Source organism: Dicentrarchus labrax, unplaced genomic scaffold (genome assembly GCF_905237075.1).
Source record: "Dicentrarchus labrax unplaced genomic scaffold, dlabrax2021, whole genome shotgun sequence".
NCBI lineage: Eukaryota > Metazoa > Chordata > Actinopteri > Moronidae > Dicentrarchus > Dicentrarchus labrax.
The window spans coordinates 16,950,397-16,967,730 of NW_026136720.1; the positions used below are offsets into that span (position 1 = coordinate 16,950,397).

At 42.0% G+C, this 17,334-nt stretch overlaps 2 protein-coding genes across 4 annotated transcripts; one reads left to right on the plus strand and one right to left on the minus strand.

The window, feature by feature from the left end:
* Positions 1-258: 258 nt before the first annotated feature.
* LOC127353545 (uncharacterized) lies at positions 259-10,199 on the minus strand. 3 transcript variants are annotated; one of them, XM_051382836.1, is made up of 19 exons: positions 9,941-10,167; positions 9,731-9,796; positions 9,573-9,655; positions 8,991-9,490; positions 8,028-8,084; positions 7,823-7,922; positions 7,078-7,275; positions 6,793-6,942; positions 6,092-6,212; positions 4,281-4,406; positions 4,101-4,196; positions 3,703-3,874; positions 3,177-3,399; positions 2,782-2,865; positions 2,284-2,641; positions 1,927-2,043; positions 1,168-1,310; positions 775-891; positions 259-666 (listed from the first exon to the last, which is right to left on the minus strand). In XM_051382836.1, exons 2-19 carry the CDS (start codon positions 9,788-9,790, stop codon positions 561-563), a joined length of 2,811 nt encoding a protein of 936 aa, XP_051238796.1. In that variant the 5' UTR covers positions 9,791-9,796; positions 9,941-10,167; the 3' UTR covers positions 259-560. The 3 variants fall into 3 exon arrangements, with proteins under 3 accessions (XP_051238796.1, XP_051238795.1, XP_051238798.1); XM_051382835.1 differs by lacking the exon at positions 9,941-10,167 and having other exon boundaries at positions 775-912; positions 9,731-9,848; XM_051382838.1 differs by lacking the exons at positions 259-666; positions 1,168-1,310 and having other exon boundaries at positions 9,941-10,199.
* A 360-nt stretch (positions 10,200-10,559) lies between these two features.
* LOC127353309 (methionine aminopeptidase 2-like) lies at positions 10,560-17,202 on the plus strand. The gene is made up of 11 exons (XM_051382443.1): positions 10,560-10,737; positions 11,551-11,664; positions 11,874-11,936; positions 12,567-12,669; positions 12,992-13,153; positions 13,396-13,577; positions 13,818-13,912; positions 14,777-14,873; positions 14,965-15,068; positions 16,177-16,292; positions 16,481-17,202. Exons 1-11 carry the CDS (start codon positions 10,563-10,565, stop codon positions 16,731-16,733), a joined length of 1,464 nt encoding a protein of 487 aa, XP_051238403.1. The 5' UTR covers positions 10,560-10,562; the 3' UTR covers positions 16,734-17,202.
* Positions 17,203-17,334: the final 132 nt, after the last annotated feature.

Below are 17,334 nucleotides of genomic sequence, written 5' to 3' on the forward strand. Positions count from 1 at the left end.
GAAACTTTCCAGTGCCACACGCACATATCTTTCCACATACATCATCATTTCTGGTGTGACTAAGACGCTAGAAACATGAGTTTGAGCCAGCTGATATATCTGAAATATAGCTGAGGAAGTAAAACTAAAAAAAACCCACATAATTTATCGCTGGTGCTTTCATTATGCTGTAACTTTGTCACTAAGTTGATTAATCAGTCAATCTTACGATAATCAGAACTGGGTGACAAGAAGGAAAGGGAGATGAAGAGAAAACAGTACTGGATAGTTTGGTGTTTTTATTAAATCTGCTCATACTGGAAAAAAACATTACAGTAATGAATGTTTATATAAGATGAAAAGCCAACCATTCAGAGTAAAACATCAGATTATCTTGATCATGATGATAGATCTTTAGCCCTGATGCCTCTAAAGGTCGTCAGTGTACTCCTTATGACATTTTGCAAAGTAACAGATTACACTTATCAGTGGTGTTATAGTAAGCAGCAGAGAGGTGTTTGCAGTTTATTTGCACATTAACCAAAAGTCGATGCAGATATGATCCTGTCTCTGGAGAATATTCAGTGTGTGATAACAGGGACATAAGGAAGTGCTGGAGTCTTTTTTGGGTTGATACAAAGGTCTCTCTGTCGTAGGTGTGATACCTCAGGAACTCGGTTGTTTTTGCTGTTGAGGAGGAAGACATTCTTATTATAGATATTTCGGTCACGTCTTTACAGTAACACGACAACACAAAAGTTAGATTTCAGGAAACGATAGAGTAAAATTAAATACCTCTCATCTGCCTTTTTCTTTTCTGTTGAAGCAGTCGGTATTATGTCATCTCCTCCTTTTAGTGTTGCTTCTTGAGAGTTGTGTGCATCTGTGGCAGCAGGGGTGTTCACTGTATCACTGCAAGGAGCAGACAGAAAACTATGAATAGAATCAAAATAGTAAACTTAATTAAATCAAATTCTTTATATCTAAAATGTATGTTAGTAGAGCACAATTCACCTGTGCTTTAAAAATATTATTCCTATTTAATTTATTTGTGGTTACAAATTCCACAATGATCAGTGAAAAAAGTTTATTCCTTTAACATCCATATTATATCACTGGTTTGTAATGAGACTGATGGTTCAGCTTCTAAAGTAAATCCCATTCACACTGGGTGTGATGCAGTAGTACCTGAACTTGTAGTCTGAAGGGAGGCTCAGACCTAATCTGTAGTCTCCCCTGGTTCTGGAGATTTGCTTGTGAAGGTCCCTGACTGAGCAGCTGTGACCACTGAATATGTATCCCACAAACAGCAGCTTCCCTCTGACGTACATCTACCACATTAACACAGAGAATTCATTACATGTGCGAAGGTGGGTAGTAAAAAATCAAAGTCACACTCGCACTGCAGTTTTCACTGTGATCTTTAAAAGTCATCAGTCTATTGTATTTGTATTTAGATTATAGAGAAGTGGTTTGCGCCACCATGTTGATTCTATCATTTCACAACATAAGTCAGATTAGCCATGCGGTTATTTTTAGATTTCACAATAGAGGAACCTGGTGTGTTTTTTTGCAGTATCTTGTCAATCATAAGAGCTGCCCTTTTTGAGTAAGACCTCTTGGCCTGAAGAATTCAAGTGCAAATTCTGTTTCATGTCACCATAGGGAGAGGGATATTTCATCTTACAGCAAAAAGTCAGTGACTTTGGGCTAAAAATTAGAGCTCTCTTTTGTAATTAAGAAGCGTCATCCCTCACTGCTTGTCAGCCAACAGTACTTTCATTAAAAATGTCTTGAAAAGGACACCCTCCTCACCCCGTCCACCCCCATGCCATCACCCCTTCTGCTTCAGGCAAGCACTGCTGCTGCCACCAAGTGGGAGTCAGGAAAACATGCACTGAGCACCAGCCTGCAGCCTCTGGCCCATCCTGCAGTGGGTTTACTAACCAGGACCATCCCAGGAGCAGTGTTATGTCGCTGCTGCAGCAGGATGTTCTCCACTCCACAGCTGGGCTTCCCTGTTGACATCTCGTACCTCACCAGGCGAAATGAATCCATCTGGCACTAGATAAAAAAACAACAACCTGTTAGTGAGTTTACAGAAATACATACTGTACAATAACCTGCTGACTTTTGCTGCCCCTTTATTTTGAAAAGCTCTGTTATCCTACTGGGTGTTATTTCAACTACAGGGAAAACAAGTGATGCACATAAAACTTGGCTGGGTATATAACAGATGAGCAAAGTAGGAGAAAATTGTTGTGTTTTATTATTGTGTTTATGTATGTAAGACAGCATTCACACCTGAGTACACGGCGTGGTTCTATGCTTGTTCCTCCTCCTGTAAAGCCGCTCCAGTCCGCCCTGGTCTGGCGCTGCGTGTTTGCTGGCGGGTTGGCGCGGTGGAGTCACACACACCACCAGGATCTGTTGACTGTGTGGAGGCTGGCCCATAACGAAGGCATCATACTCCAAGTCCGTCACCACTGGCATCTGTGTGGTGCTGCAGCAGCACCGCCTACGTCCCCCCTCCCCCAGCAGGGCAGCTCTCAGCAGAGCCGGGCACGCTGTGAGAGGAGTGGAGGGGGTGAATGACGGTGGGGCTGGACAGCGGTTGACAGCTGAAGGCTGCAAATCTGGACTGTTTGGAATAATCACTGACCTGGCAGGGTGAGGATGATAGTGAAGCTGTCATTGTAAATACTCTCCTGCTCTTATAAACTGCAGTAAATTGCCTTTTTTTACACAAAAAAACATTTGAATGAGTTCCCAATGTCTGTCAGTGATACAAGAGGGTCGTACTCAAGTTTGATGTTTCCATGAATCTGAAGGGGTCCTATCTGTGTGACTCGGGGCTCTTCCTTCTTCCTTCTTCTTTTTGGTGTCCTGATATACAGGTAGAAACAGTGAAAGTGGCCTTTATTAGAGCTTACATAATGCAGCATACATCTGTGCAAAGTCTATAAACAGTGTGTTTCTACCACTAGTTTTATGGCATGCCTGAAAGGCCAGCTGTATTCAGCTGGTTGCAACCTGCAACTTCACCGCTAGACGCCACTAAATCCAACACACTGGTCATAACCCTGATGACATCGTATGGGTAATTCTCTTGCCTAAGCTCCTCCAGAGGTGTAATACTTGTCATTATTAGTAAATTGACTTTGTTCTGGTCTTATATATAGGTGTAAAGTGTGCACCTTGGCAGCTTGATGGATTCTGTAGGAGTTCTTTCTGCTGGCGCTGATGGATGCCTGTGTCTGTCCTCCTGTAACTCACTCCTGCTCTCCTCGGGCTGGACCGGTTTAGCAGCAGCCCGCTCAGGTGGGTTCAGAGAGGGCAGAGCGGCTGACTGTACCTCTCTCCTCAGCCTGGTCCTCAGTGGGGCATCTGGCATCCGCTCCATGTCAGGACACTTGATCCCTGAAGGAGAGGAAGAGGTCACTCGGAAATGCACAGAGACAACGAGTGACACGAGTGACCGTGAACAAGATCCTGATGGAACTATTCAATAATGTTGAGTTTGCAAGATGAGGTGATACTGTAACTTTTTGCTTCATTGAATCACTCTAAACAACCTTACCGGGTCAGATCCGCTCAATGTTACTTTTATTTGCACACATTAATGCCTCATAACGTACAGTGTGTCACATCCACTGGTTGCAGTCTGAGCACACGTTGCGTGTTTCAGAAAAGCTAGAAAGGGCCGTGTTCACAGGTACATACCAATGGCTGCACGATAATAATCCAACCAGTCATCCAGGATGTTTCGTACTCTCTGCTGAAGCCTCTTCAGCTCCCTGCCAACATGCCCTCCTCTTCTCCACAGTGCTGACGACTCCTCTAGCCCCTCCACCTCTGTAACCATCTGGAGGACCTCCTGGGAGCATGCAGACACCTGCCATACATCATTACCCGCATGGTAGATTGTATGATATAGAACAACATAATGCATTTAACAAGCTGTTTTATGCAAAGTGACACACAGAGAAAGAAACGTAGGGACTTTTGGAGGCTAAAAAATGTATTAAATATATTGTTGTAACCTAATTTTTTTCGTATTGTTTAAACCAATTTATGCCATGCCTTCCCTGAGGCATTGTCATTGTGATAAAAAGTCTCACAGGTGTCCCCTTGCTCTCCAGGACCACAGCAGGGGGTTTTGTCTTCCCCGCCAGCGGGAGGTCTGGGGCAGCGGGAGAGATAATCTTCCCTTCATCCTGTCAATGCAGAGTAAACATTATAGATTAGAACTGTTTCTCATGAATCTAATACTTTCATCTCCTTGTTAATCTCAATCTCACCATTTTCTTTGATCGGTTACCGTAAGACACGGCAGAAAGTGGAAGTTGGACGCTTTCATTGTTACACCTAAAGCTGAGCATGGCAGACGTGCCGCTGAGCAGCCTCACAGAGATGAGATCTGATAACTGCAAGAGACAAAAAAACACATTTACAAATATCTATAGAATGGAAATAATTCTATCTATTGTGAGCACTCATAAATTGTGGTGAATTCATCCACGGCCATCTAATCTGCTGTATAGAGACCTGTTATAAAACCTCTCTCGGCCCCGTCAGAGGCGGTTAGTGTTCACCAGTAGGTCATGCGTCATTGCTTCACATGCCTTGCTTTGTTTACCCTAAATGTGACATTTCCCATATGTACATTTCACAATTATCTCATGTGACAGATTCCTGGTCACTCTGACTGGCTCTGTCACTGAATATATTTCTAGTCTGGAGATTACAACATGCTGCCGAGCTGACGCATAATAGTTACTGACACACTGTGAGAAAGATTTGTGTCCACAGAGAGAAACTTTCATAATAATGCAGTTGTCGTTAGCAACAAACGGAGTGACCTGTTTGTGTATTGCACAAAGAAAGTTTTTTATAGGTATATTATAAATGTAGGAGTTCCTGGAAAACAAAATGCGTGAGACGCGTGCTTACATAATTATGAACCATCTGATTTTAGCCAATAATATTGTGCCATTCTCCTATCAATCAATCTTCAGCTTTTAGGGACACAGAGCAAAGATTGAATGTTTCTCGGGCCGAACCTCACTGATTATTGTACAAAAACCCAGCATTATCACTTTATCAGTGAAGCTGGATCATATTTAATGTAGGAAATATTGTCGTTTTTTTCCGTCTTCCAGCTGCTCTGCCTCAACTCTGCTAACGGCTGGTGTAGCTGCTGCAACTTTAGCCCTTTGGGTGGCAGGAGCCAAAAGTGTCAACTACAAAGCTAACGCTAACAGCTAGCCTTGACTAATGCTAAACTTACTTACTTTCCCCCCTTTCGCTGTTTTCTGTCATTAAAATAGATACATTTTGCTAAGCTAGCAAACATCTTGGTTAAATTTGACTTATTTTAAAAATAAAGTAAAAGCTAAATCCAGTCATGGAGAAAAAAACAGCTAAGCCAAACTAGTTGTGACAAAAAGGTAACGTTAACTAGCCTAACGTTACCAAACAGGTTAGCAGTAACTGCCAGCTTTTCACTGGATTCATACGTTTGTGTGGTTTAGTTATAATTATTAAATTGTAAAAACATGTCCTTAAAATGTCTTATTTGTGTGAGTTAATTTACTTAGATAAAAAGGTGCTGTCGGTAGTTTGTTTAATAATTTATGTTAATTTAGATTAATAAGTGATTTCATTGAATAAGTGAATAAGTTAATAAAAAAAAGGCCAGCTCATAATCATTTGATTTAATTCATGTTCATTTAGATATTATATTATATTAAACTACTGACGAGTTTCCTAACACTGTCACCTTGTACATACCGCAGGCCTTGTGTTTTGTGAATCAGTTTTGTAAATGTCGCACATATACTTTTTTTTTTTTTTTTTTTACAGATATTCTGTAAAAGTCAACACTGTGAAACCATATTACAATCTCTTTAAGAGAAATAGGTCTTTTGTGCTTGTTAAGGTGACTTTCTCCCGTTTTTCCTTCTCAAGTGAATGTACACGAGTTAAGACAGGGCAATCGATGAGCTTCAACACCCCTACATTATTCCTATAGTCATCATTTTAACCCTTTTTTTTTTTTGGAGAAAGTAGTTACTGTCTTCATGCCTTTGTAGGACAGCGTGGATGATACCTGTATAACAATCTTCTCCCTCAGTGAGCGTCCTGCCTGCCAGCTCCACTCTTTGGTTGTGTTCCCATCATTGTCACACATGAATCCACCGTCCTGGTCCCACGCTGCTGTTATGGCAGAGCTGGAGGAACACATGAATATCAATTACACATACATGATTATCCACAGATTGTTTAAAGCGGGGGGTCTCAAACTCAAAATGCCTTGGGGGACACTGCTGGTATTATAATCTTATAGGAGAGCCAATTCAACATTATAGTTCTACACTAAAGTATATATATATACTGAAAATATTAATAACATTATATTAATAAAATCCTTTTATATCTGCTCTGCTCTTTTCTTATGAACCCTTTGTACACATTTGCGGGCACCATTGACCTTTACCATTATTTTGCAACAAATTATTTAATTCTAATTGTACATGTATGGGTAGTTTAAATTGATATTGAACAACTAGAAAAACATTTAAATAATAATATTCTTGCAGGCTGGATTATATAATATTTTTGATATCATGTCAAGGGTCAGAGGGATGGAAACACCCCTTTTTTGCTTTCTTTAAGTGGGTGAGATGAGCACATTGAAATCAATCTCATGTACTCCAGTTATTTGATACTGCACTTCCATCAAGTTGGGGGACTCACAGGACAGATTCAGCAGCAGAGATATCATATCTTTGTGTTCCTAATATGGTTCACCTCAGATTGTGTGTAACCGCCCCGTGCCCGAACGCCGTGATACTCGCCAGGATAACGGGACACTCGCTGTCACTGAACACGTTGGTGTAGAAGCCTCCACAGGGCAGACCTGAATGGCTCTGGCATACAGCCATACAACCAGACGGGTAGCTGAGAGGGCAGGGTCAAAGGTCAAAAGCTCACCTGCAGTGACATATTCACCATATGGCGTACGCTGCATTTCACTTCTCAGAGAACCACTAGAATTAAAATATAATATGAATAAACATGAAGAGAGGAGGATACTATATGAAGGAGGAGCCGTCGTTGATCCTGTAGTGTAGTTTCCGCTGCGCTGGTTCCGGCTGATTCACTTCTGGTACCTGGGGCATCCCGTTGACCAGAGTGGTGGGTTGGGCCTTTCTCCTCGCTCTCCAGTCCTTCAGTTTTGTGTCACCATAGTGACGGAGAATGAGGGGCTTGTTCCGGCCCGGTTGCAATTTTCTGTGTGAAGATGAAGTATTTCTTTATGCTAAAATAACTGATCTCTCAAGCTACTTCATGAAACGTACACAAGTTTTAGTAACTGATGACCAAATGTAAAATTTAGGATGTTACTTTCTCCTGTACAGGCAAATTAAAACCACCATTCCCCAGGACAGAGAGATTAACTTATAAGGAACTTATTATAATTCATCCTGAGTGGGGACGTTTGTACCAAATTTCATGGCAATTCATCCAATTGTTGTCAAGACATTTAAATCAAAACCACAAATGGCAAGCTCATGGTGTGCCACAATAATGTTTGTTTTTTAGTTTAAATAACTAATATATTGATATATGTGATTATGATTAAATCAGCATATATTTCTGCCACCCTTTAAAGTCTCCATGCCACCTTCAGAGGAATATTTCTGGACCTGACTGATCAACCAACATTGCCATCCCTAGAAAAACATCCAGTTTCAGTATGACATTTTGGAATATAACCCCGGATCTAACACACATTTGCTATAAGCTAAATATAACAGCAAAGGTTGAGAGAACACACTCAGAATTTCTTGCCGCCTGGAGTCGCTCCACCACCCACTGACACACACTGATCCACTGAGAATCATCACAGGAGGGCTGTGCTGGCTGGATGATCCAACCTGGACACAAACACACATCCAGCTGAGGCAGCAGGGCCATCGCGGAGAGACAGTCGCACACAGGAGCAGTGGCCACCATCAACACGATGCTCCATGTTATCTTACCTGGATCTTTACAGCTGTTGGATGAGATGGAGAAACTGATGGTTGCAGAGTTGTGAGCTGTTAAGGGAAAGAAAATATCAGTCAATAAGTCTGACATTCACCTTGGTATTTACTCTGTATTGACAATACTGGCCATATGTAAGTCACTACCGGTGACACCAGGGAACTTAATAACTGATTAACAGACAGCAGTGTGTCTGTGCTCAGCAACCGGCTAACTTGTCCTGTCTGGTAAACTGATCCTCCCACTTCCACAAGCTTGCTACCTAAGCTGCTTTCAAGTTCAGTCTTCAAAGGTCACGACAAAGAAGAAGTTTCTTAATAGGTGTTCACTCTTATCACAGTAAATATGGAATATAGTTCCAAAGATTTTAAAAACATATACCCAGACAACTCTAATATTTTCTGACCTGATGTCTTCTAAAGTGAGAGACACATGACCTTTATTAATGACTACTCATTTTCTAATAGCTACTCATACAATCAGAAACCGTTAAGTCAATATATTAATCTTTGGTCAAACCATCTATTAAAAGGTGTATAACCGATTAATTAAAGGCTGGCTGAAAGACAAAGCATGAGGAAGATAAACCTCAATCAAGTGAAACTTGCAAAAGTGGTCATTATTATTTATAAATGATGTATTAACCATTAATATACATTAGTTTACTTGAGAGCTGAGCCCCCTTTTATGTCTAGAAAATAACAAAATAGATGAAAAATTTGGCCTGATTTAAATTATCAAACTTATTTCTTATTTAGTGACTAAATTAGACACTGACTCAAATTTAAAATGTAGACTATTTTTAAGATTTATATACTATCTCACAGTTTTGTATTAGTATGCTGTCATTCCTAACTTTGGCTTGCTGATTATTGTTTGGGCAGGAATACACTACATATAAATACACTAATACACTAATACACTATGATATATAAAATCTGACCCAGGGGTTTATTTACCTCTGTGGGAATTTGGTTTGCGCTTTTTCACGCGTGTATTTGAGCTAACTTGTGGTTTTCTCACTGTGGGACCATCATTTCCCACAGCACACGAGTTCCTCTCTCCTGCCTCCCTCCTGTCCCCGGCGGAGGACACCTGCCGGGATCTGGCTTCATCCAACTTCAGGGAACCTTTGAACTTGTCTCGTTTGTCAGCCTGTTCTGGACCTTTCGAGCGCGCAGCCGCCCCTGCAGTCAGATCGTGCCAGGAGTAATTCAGAATATTTACAATCCCTTGAGGAATACAACCTTTCTCAGTCCACTTATGTTGTGAAAGCAGGCGAGCCAGTTCATTTAATAGCCGGGGGGCTGCTCGCTTGTACGCATCCATCGGATCCAGGTCCTTTTTGTTGAGTGCGGCACCGGATGAAGTATCAGGTTTACCATCCGCACATGTTTCACCTGGCAGCCTCTGAGTGAGCTCATCACTCACACCTGCTCTGTGCTCATTCTCTCGCCTACTATGAGAAAAAATAGAGAGTTTAGTAGACACATAACAGACACAAATGTTAAATAATTAGGTTAGTAAGGGAGTTGAATCACCTTGTTGTGTCTTCTCCTTCATTTGTCCCATTAAAATGCAAAATGTTGCTTCGTGCCCCTTTAATTCTGTTCCTCTTCGTTGGCTGCAGAGAGGTGAATTACATGGTTTAGTTTCTTTCTGTAAAAGCCAAAGTCATCGTAATTAATCATTAGCCCACCTGGTCAAAGAAATACAAAGGGCCAGTCCTGAGTCCTGTCAGCGCACCAGAGGAAGTCATTATTTCCTAAAACAAAATGTAAAAAAAAATAAAAATAAATCCACTTCTTTCTTTCTTTCTAAAGATTCCCCACACGCAGATCAAACATATGGTCACCTTATATGTAAAACATCAACAGGAAACAAACTGTGGTACTTTTTTAAAACCCACCTTTGTCTGTTAATGTGCCTCTGTCCGCTCCGGTTGCTTGGATACACACTTTCTACGCCCGTCTCCACACGGGGCTGCTCGCGTAATGCGCCATTAATGATCGACGCCGAGCATCACATTGAAAATGCTGTCTGTGACAATGCGAACAACAAAAACATTACTCACAATGACACAGATAAGGTGTCGAGCGTTTACGGGCCATGTGAGGAAGTCTTAGTGAGGAGCTGCTGTCACAGGTGTGCGCAGCAGCTCAGACAGGTAACCTGAAACTCAGGATGTTCAGAGAAAGTGATGATTATAGCATGGAAGTGCAGCTCTTACAGGCAATGTATCAGGACATGCTGGTCACATAACCTAGCGTTTCAGCCTCAACGGAGTACACTGGGGTTGTGTTGCTGTCCTATAGCCTATCCTAACAGATTGTCCCCAAAATACTTTTTTTTCCTGCAGACAAAAAAAAAAAAAAAAAAAAATCTGGGGATAAATGAAAGTTTTAGCACTTGGGGATGGAGGATCGTCTTCCTCCACTCGGGTCAAGTTGTTGCACAGAGATAGCTCATTATTGGCTCAGCTTCCTCCAGCACACTTTTCTGCTTTGACCACTGGAGGCTCCCAGCAGCTTATGCGTCACTTCATCTCTCAGTCGCTGATCATGGCGGAGCTACAGCTACAGCCTGAAGTGGAGCCTCAACTTCTCAATGGGGACGACTTGAACGAGGAGAGGGAAGACGCGGACGCCTCGGAATCAGTGAAGAAAAAGAGAAGAAAGAAGAAGAGGAACAAGACCACCGCACCAGGTAAGAGGCACCACTTTGCGGTTTAGAGAATCGTTGAGGGAAATAGTGCAAAATTGTCTCCTCTGGTTGCCACTCGGTATCGTCAAAGATGCGGGACAGGGGACTTCTCAACCTGTCAGAAGGTATTCCTGTCCAGCTGTCCCAACTCTGAGCAGCTGCTGCCGGAGCTGAGGGCGCTCATCTGGAAACGGGACAATCTCTGAAAACCGGAATTTAACCTAAAAACTGATTGAAAGCTGTCATTTGGAGATGTGGGTGTAGTAAAATGTGATTTTTTTTACTCCAGATTAAATATGTTTTTATCATATTAATCCCCCTAAACTGCACGGAATGATGTAATAGAAGTATCCACAGTTTTAGTGCAATAAGATGACAGCCACTCTTATGCAAAAATAAAAGAAAAAAGCATAATGATAATTTGCAGCCTTACTGCTTCATAATGTGGAAAACATAAAATCTCTGAAAGCCTGAGTTGTTGAACCTCCCATAAGTCAAGTGTGGTCCTCACAGCTCAGCCTTTGAAGGGCTAAATGTCATAATGCTGCAAGGTACATATGCCCTTGAGGATATTGACTCTCAAGGTATAGAAAGAATTTATGCACAGACCCTGCCAAGTTGGGCTCGGAGTGGATGCACTTTCTTGAGATGACTCTGAACCACAGATAATTTACTCACTGTGTGTGTGTATGTGTGTGTGTGTGTGTGTGTGTGTGTGTGTGTGTGTCTCTGTGCCCATGCATGTGCATGCACACCATTGGTGCACGCGTGTGTGTTCACCTGCACATGCATGCACGAGGGTGTGTGACTTTGCAGCAGGGACAAATGAGGCTGAGGGGGACGGAGAAGCCGGAGGTGTTGGTGATGTGACAAAACAGTTGGAGCAGCAAACACTGGAGGACAAAGAGAGGGAGGAGGATGGAGAAGAAGGTAACTCCTCCTCACCACCACCACCATCATCATCTGCAGTGGGGATTGTGTTGAACTTGAAGCCGCTGAAAAAGCACAGTGAAACTCAGCTGGTCATATCTGCAATGTGATATCTGATTTTCAGTAGCACACTGGGAATCGTGCCCAAGCCTCCTGTCGATAATTCTCACTTTACAAAACTGTATTGAAACTAATGACGCTTTCAACAGATGGAGACGAGGGAGAGAACTCAGCTGGAAAAAAGAAGAAAAGGAAGAAAAAGAAGAAAGGATGTAAGTCATATTTTCTTTGTGCTGCAACAATCAACAACGGACTCCTCTCACGTTTACTTCATTCAGAATTTGAACTGAAACAACTGCAATCCACATCACAGTGATAGAATATGGTCCCACAGGCACATCAGATTTAATGTTTTACTGTGAGATCTACGTCCAGAATTTACAGCATCAGAATGACTTAAGATCATTAGGTAAATACAACAGGTGCACCAAAGCACTTTGACTTGGTTAATTAGTGTCATTAGAGTTGCATAATGCATCACTGACACAGGAGATGTAGGACAAAATGCGAGAGGACCTTACACACTGAGCAGACAAAATGAATGACATCATACTCAACATAAACACACAATGTCAGTGTTACAGTGTGGAGTGAGTGATCCTAACTAATGTGCTACCTCATACATTCCCCCTTTTATACTGCCACAGATATTTCTAGCAATAAAATCCAGTGGGTTTCTTTTACTCAGGGGTGTCTTACTTAATTAGATCTGTAAGTCAGGAACTGCACTGTGTTCTCTAGTTAAAATATGAATGTCTCAAACATGGGGACGATAACTTGTGTTTTCTTTTCTCTCTCCTGCTGCTTTCCTCTGCTTCTCTGTTTTTCTATCTGGGCCACAGTGAAGGGACAGACTGACCCTCCCTCAATCCCTATTTGTGAGCTCTATCCCAGCGGAGACTTTCCAAAGGGAGAGGAGTGTGAATATCCACCATCGAAAGACGGGTGTGTGACCTCCACGTCGTCCCTCATACTCAGCAGTAGTCTTCCACCGTGTGACATGCCTAGTTCTTATATAGGTCTCTCTGCGTTGCTCTTTATTCATATTGGGCAGCACGAGGAGGTGTGATGTTTAGTGTGTGGTTTAATTTCCTCCTCAGGAGCAAATAAATCAATTCTTTCAAGATTTGTCCTCAGTTGAAAAGTATCAGCACCGCGTTCACCCGTGCAGAGTTTCACCAGTGTCACATCCTCATTACAAACATGTGTATAATGAGAAAATAATGAGTGCTTCCTCTCTGCGGTGTGCCTGTCTACCTCCCACCAGGCGCAGTGCAGCATGGCGGACCACCAGTGAAGAGAAGCGGGCGCTGGACATGGCCAATGAGGAGATGTGGAATGATTTCAGGCAGGCGGCCGAGGCACATCGGCAGGTCCGCTCGTACGTCAGGAGCTGGATCAAACCAGGGATGACCATGATTGATATCTGGTGAGACACACACTGAAATGTTGTCCCTCAGCCCCCATCTAATGGGCTTTAATCTTGGCCGCCAATACCTGCCTGTGTTGATATGTTTTCAGCACGTTTTTGTCCCAGCCTGCAAGAAGCCAAAGAAAGCAGGAGAAGTGCTTTGTGGTTTCAACCTCTTCTGGATATATTATCTGTCGTGACAACAGTCTCATTGTTCCTGTCATCCATTGTCCCTTTGTGCTGCTTTCTGTTTCTGGCAGTGAGAAACTGGAGGACTGCTCCAGGAGGCTCATCAAAGAAAACGGGCTAAAGGCAGGCCTGGCCTTCCCAACCGGCTGCTCAATCAACCACTGTGCTGCCCACTATACCCCAAACGCAGGAGACCCCACCGTGCTGCGCTATGACGACATCTGCAAAATTGACTTTGGGACACACATCAACGGTGAGAGCTTGCTAATAACTTTTTAAGTGCTTTTGGAGTTATGCAGCGCCATTTCACACTTGGCATTTATTAGGACACGGTAAAATGATGATTACATTATAATTCTTACTGCCAGAAATAAACTGGTCTTGTAAGTTAATTAAGTTCCACTTTTTTTTAGATTAACACACGCTGAATATTTCTGCAAAACGATCACCTCACAGAAACTGTTATGAATATCCAAACGTTTTGGTCTTTCAGGTCGAATAATAGACTGTGCCTTCACCGTCACTTTCAATCCCAAGTTTGACAGGCTGCTGGAGGCCGTGAGAGATGCAACTAACACCGGCATTAAGGTAACACAGCCCCACCCACATGTGCATGGTTCTCCTTTTCTCTGCTGGTTGTACTTTACATTAAGATACAGAAAATCCCAACTAATTAACAAGGAGCGAGAAATCATATTATGACATATTCAGAGCAGTTCTCACCTGCAATTATGATTAATTCCCAGTAAACACACTAAACACAAGCGCTAAATATGAAAATTGGTATAATGATGCATTCGTATTATTATTATGTACAACTTAACATGGGAGGGGGGCACAAATAGTAACTAATGTGTACATACTGAGGAAATGATTAGGTGATTAAGATAAGATATGGAACATTTACAGTACAGGAACAGATGGTACTAGATTATAACGTATACTAAAAGCCATTAAATGCAAATTTGCTAATGTTTTATAAATAATATTTTGAGCATGTTCTGTATAAAATACGGAGCAGTGTGTATAAATAGTAACTTAAGTGTATCAAGACTAAAACAATCAAGAGATAAATTAGTTGGAATAAATAATGAAATATAGAAATTGCACTTGATTATATTTTGATTTTGAGCCTTTAAATACCTGAACTGGAGTTCAGGAACAACTCATTAAGATGGTCAGAATGCAGATTCACATACATATACATACATATAGATGATTAGATACTATTTCTTTAACATAGTATCTACGTGTTACTGTAGTGTCCTCAATTTAAAATTATTTACGAATTACTATTCATTTATTAGCAGTTAGTTCCTTATTTTGTTCATTATAAAGCGCCTTTGTGGGCTTTACTGTAAAGCATTTAAATACAACACATCACTAATATTTTTTACTATCCAGACTGTAATGCTGTGTACTGATACGAGTGTAAACACTTCTCTGTCTCAGTTTGCAGGGATTGATGTGCGCCTGTGCGATGTTGGTGAGACCATTCAGGAGGTCATGGAGTCATATGAAGTGGAGATAGATGGGAAAACATATCAAGGTAATATGAGGTCATTTATCATCTTTTCTACATGTGCAGGTTCAGTGCTCCTTCCTATTAACTAAGTCTCTACGTGGCGTTTTCTTTACAGTGAAACCAATCAGGAATCTCAATGGCCACTCTATTGGACAATACAGGATACACTCAGGGAAGACAGTCCCTATTGTTAAAGGCGGAGAGGCCACAAGGATGGAGGTTTGTACGGCCGTGAATACAGCTTACTATATTCAACTTAATCCGAGCCAAATGTGGATGTGACAAGATTCTGCAGCGCAAAACAACACTGCAGCCCTTTTTTTTTACTGGAGCGTCTGAAATTAAACCTTTATTAGCTGCTCGACCTTGCGTATAAATAAACCCTTTTTAATTCTTAAGTGTAATTGGAAGAACATGTGGCTGGTTAGGGTTACGACAGGGTGTGGAGAAGTGTTCCAATTCACCGCTCTAACAGCTTCTTAGTCACCCTCGTCAGCACTTTAATTACACCTTTAATGGAATTACCAGCCGCATCGAGTAGCAACACGTGTTCAAACTCCAGCCCCTCATTTCACTGTAAGAGCACTGAATTGTGGGCATCCAGAGTTCATTAACAGGCCAGCGCTACACCAAGGAGAAACATGGGCTTTGCCCGAGTCGGCACTGAGATCCATGTCTGCCTCACACCCGCACAGCTGCTGCACATTACTGTATTTGGACAGAACTGAGCATTTTAATTGGCAAATTGCTGCGTCAAGCTTTTTACCTGATGGCTTCAGGAGAATGGGGTTGGGGGGTGGGTTCTGCTGATGTGGCATCTTTGTGCGTTGTATTTTTAGCTGAAGTGTGTTGGTGTAACAGAGGCCATTACCCGCTTTGTGATCAGAGAGTGCACGGCTGGAGTGGCAGCTGGGCGTGCCACAGGGCTGCTAGCACTTTGACTGATTATCGGTGCAGTGAGAGAGGGTGTCGCAGTGTTATCAGCTAATACCACAGGGACTCCAACAAGAGCCACGAGCTGATAGAGACACAAAATGCCAATGAAACCCAGCCAATCAACCTGCACGAGGCGCTGCTCCAGAAAAGACACCAGTGTCCTTAATAGACTACACATGAATATGTCAGCCGCTGGCATCTTGAGGTTTTTGTTAAATTTACTCTCAGTCCCCCTGGAGTGTTTTTGTCCTTTCAGTAACATCATACCCGCTCAGCCCTGCATGAAAGGTGTACAGATACAGTTTGATACTATGACCTTCTCTTCGTTATGAAAGACTTTCATAGTGATTCTACATTTGCTGTTTCCGTCTTTGTCTTTGTTGCCTTTCAGGAAGGTGAAGCTTATGCCATTGAGACATTTGGTAGCACAGGAAGAGGTGCAGTCCACGACGACATGGAGTGCTCACATTATATGAAAAACTTCAATGTTGGACATGTACCGATAAGGTTGGCTGTTTTACTCTCATGTATTGTACTGAAAATATTGATTCATAAAACTATTAATGGGTTGATTTGCTCCTAATATTCGAACTGTAAATTCAGACTGTAAATTGAGCCTCATATCTCAGTTTACATCTACAGACTCATTCTCCAGTTGGTCTTACTGTTGACTCTGTGTTGTCACTGTGCTGTAGACTTCCAAGGGCTAAACATCTGCTGAATGTGATCAATGAGAACTTTGGGACCTTGGCATTCTGTCGCCGCTGGCTGGACCGCCTGGGCGAGAGCAAGTACCTGATGGCGTTGAAGAATCTGTGTGACCTTGGCATCATAGACCCCTACCCACCTCTCTGCGACATCAAGGGCAGCTACACCGCCCAGTACGAGCACACCATCCTACTCAGGCCTACCTGCAAGGAGGTAGTTAGCCGGGGAGACGACTACTGAGCATGTGGCAAAAGTCAAGGTGAACCGGGAGGAGCATGACAGCTCTGAGACAACAAACCTCTGCAGACTGATAGCAATTATGCAATATTTCTCTAACCTACATTTCCACTGCTTGAATACCTTTAGGTAATTAGAGCAAGAGCAAAAGACTTGTGTCATGGCAGTAGCTTACTAGTACTTTTTTGTTCCCAAAGGATCGAGCCAATAGACAAACATCTTGTATGTAGTGTTGTCATTTTAGTCATATTTTGATGTGCTGCTTTTAGGAATTATGCAAAAGAAATATATGCAAAAGATTCATGCAAAAAAGGTTTTGGCGAACTGCTCGCCTGAAAATGCTATGCTTCATTTCCTTGTTAAGACCTGGTGAGGAAAAAAACAACTGCTATGAAATATTTATATTTCTATATTTCTTTGCTCTATTTTAATTTGAAGCGGTTTTATAAGAAATAAATTGTTATAAATCTTGCATTGATTACTGTGTACATATTCATAAAGGCTTAAGAGCATTGTCACTTACATTACCAATAACTGATGATTTAAAGGTGCATTTCTCTCTTTTAACCAAAGGAGGGCGGCACTAAAACATGGGTCAAACATC

Excerpts from the sequence above, each read along its gene's own strand:
- LOC127353545 (XM_051382835.1), bottom strand. The coding sequence starts at position 9,790 with ATGACTTCCTCTGGTGCGCTGACAGGACTCAGGACTGGCCCTTTGTAT. Across the intron at positions 7,923-8,027 it reads CAACAGCTGTAAAGATCCAG|GTTGGATCATCCAGCCAGCA; the intron begins GTAAGATAACAT and ends GTTTGTGTCCAG. Across the intron at positions 4,197-4,280 it reads GTAACCGATCAAAGAAAATG|GATGAAGGGAAGATTATCTC; the intron begins GTGAGATTGAGA and ends CTGCATTGACAG.
- LOC127353309 (XM_051382443.1), top strand. The coding sequence starts at position 10,563 with ATGCGTCACTTCATCTCTCAGTCGCTGATCATGGCGGAGCTACAGCTA. Across the intron at positions 13,913-14,776 it reads CAACTAACACCGGCATTAAG|TTTGCAGGGATTGATGTGCG; the intron begins GTAACACAGCCC and ends TCTCTGTCTCAG. Across the intron at positions 16,293-16,480 it reads GTTGGACATGTACCGATAAG|ACTTCCAAGGGCTAAACATC; the intron begins GTTGGCTGTTTT and ends ACTGTGCTGTAG.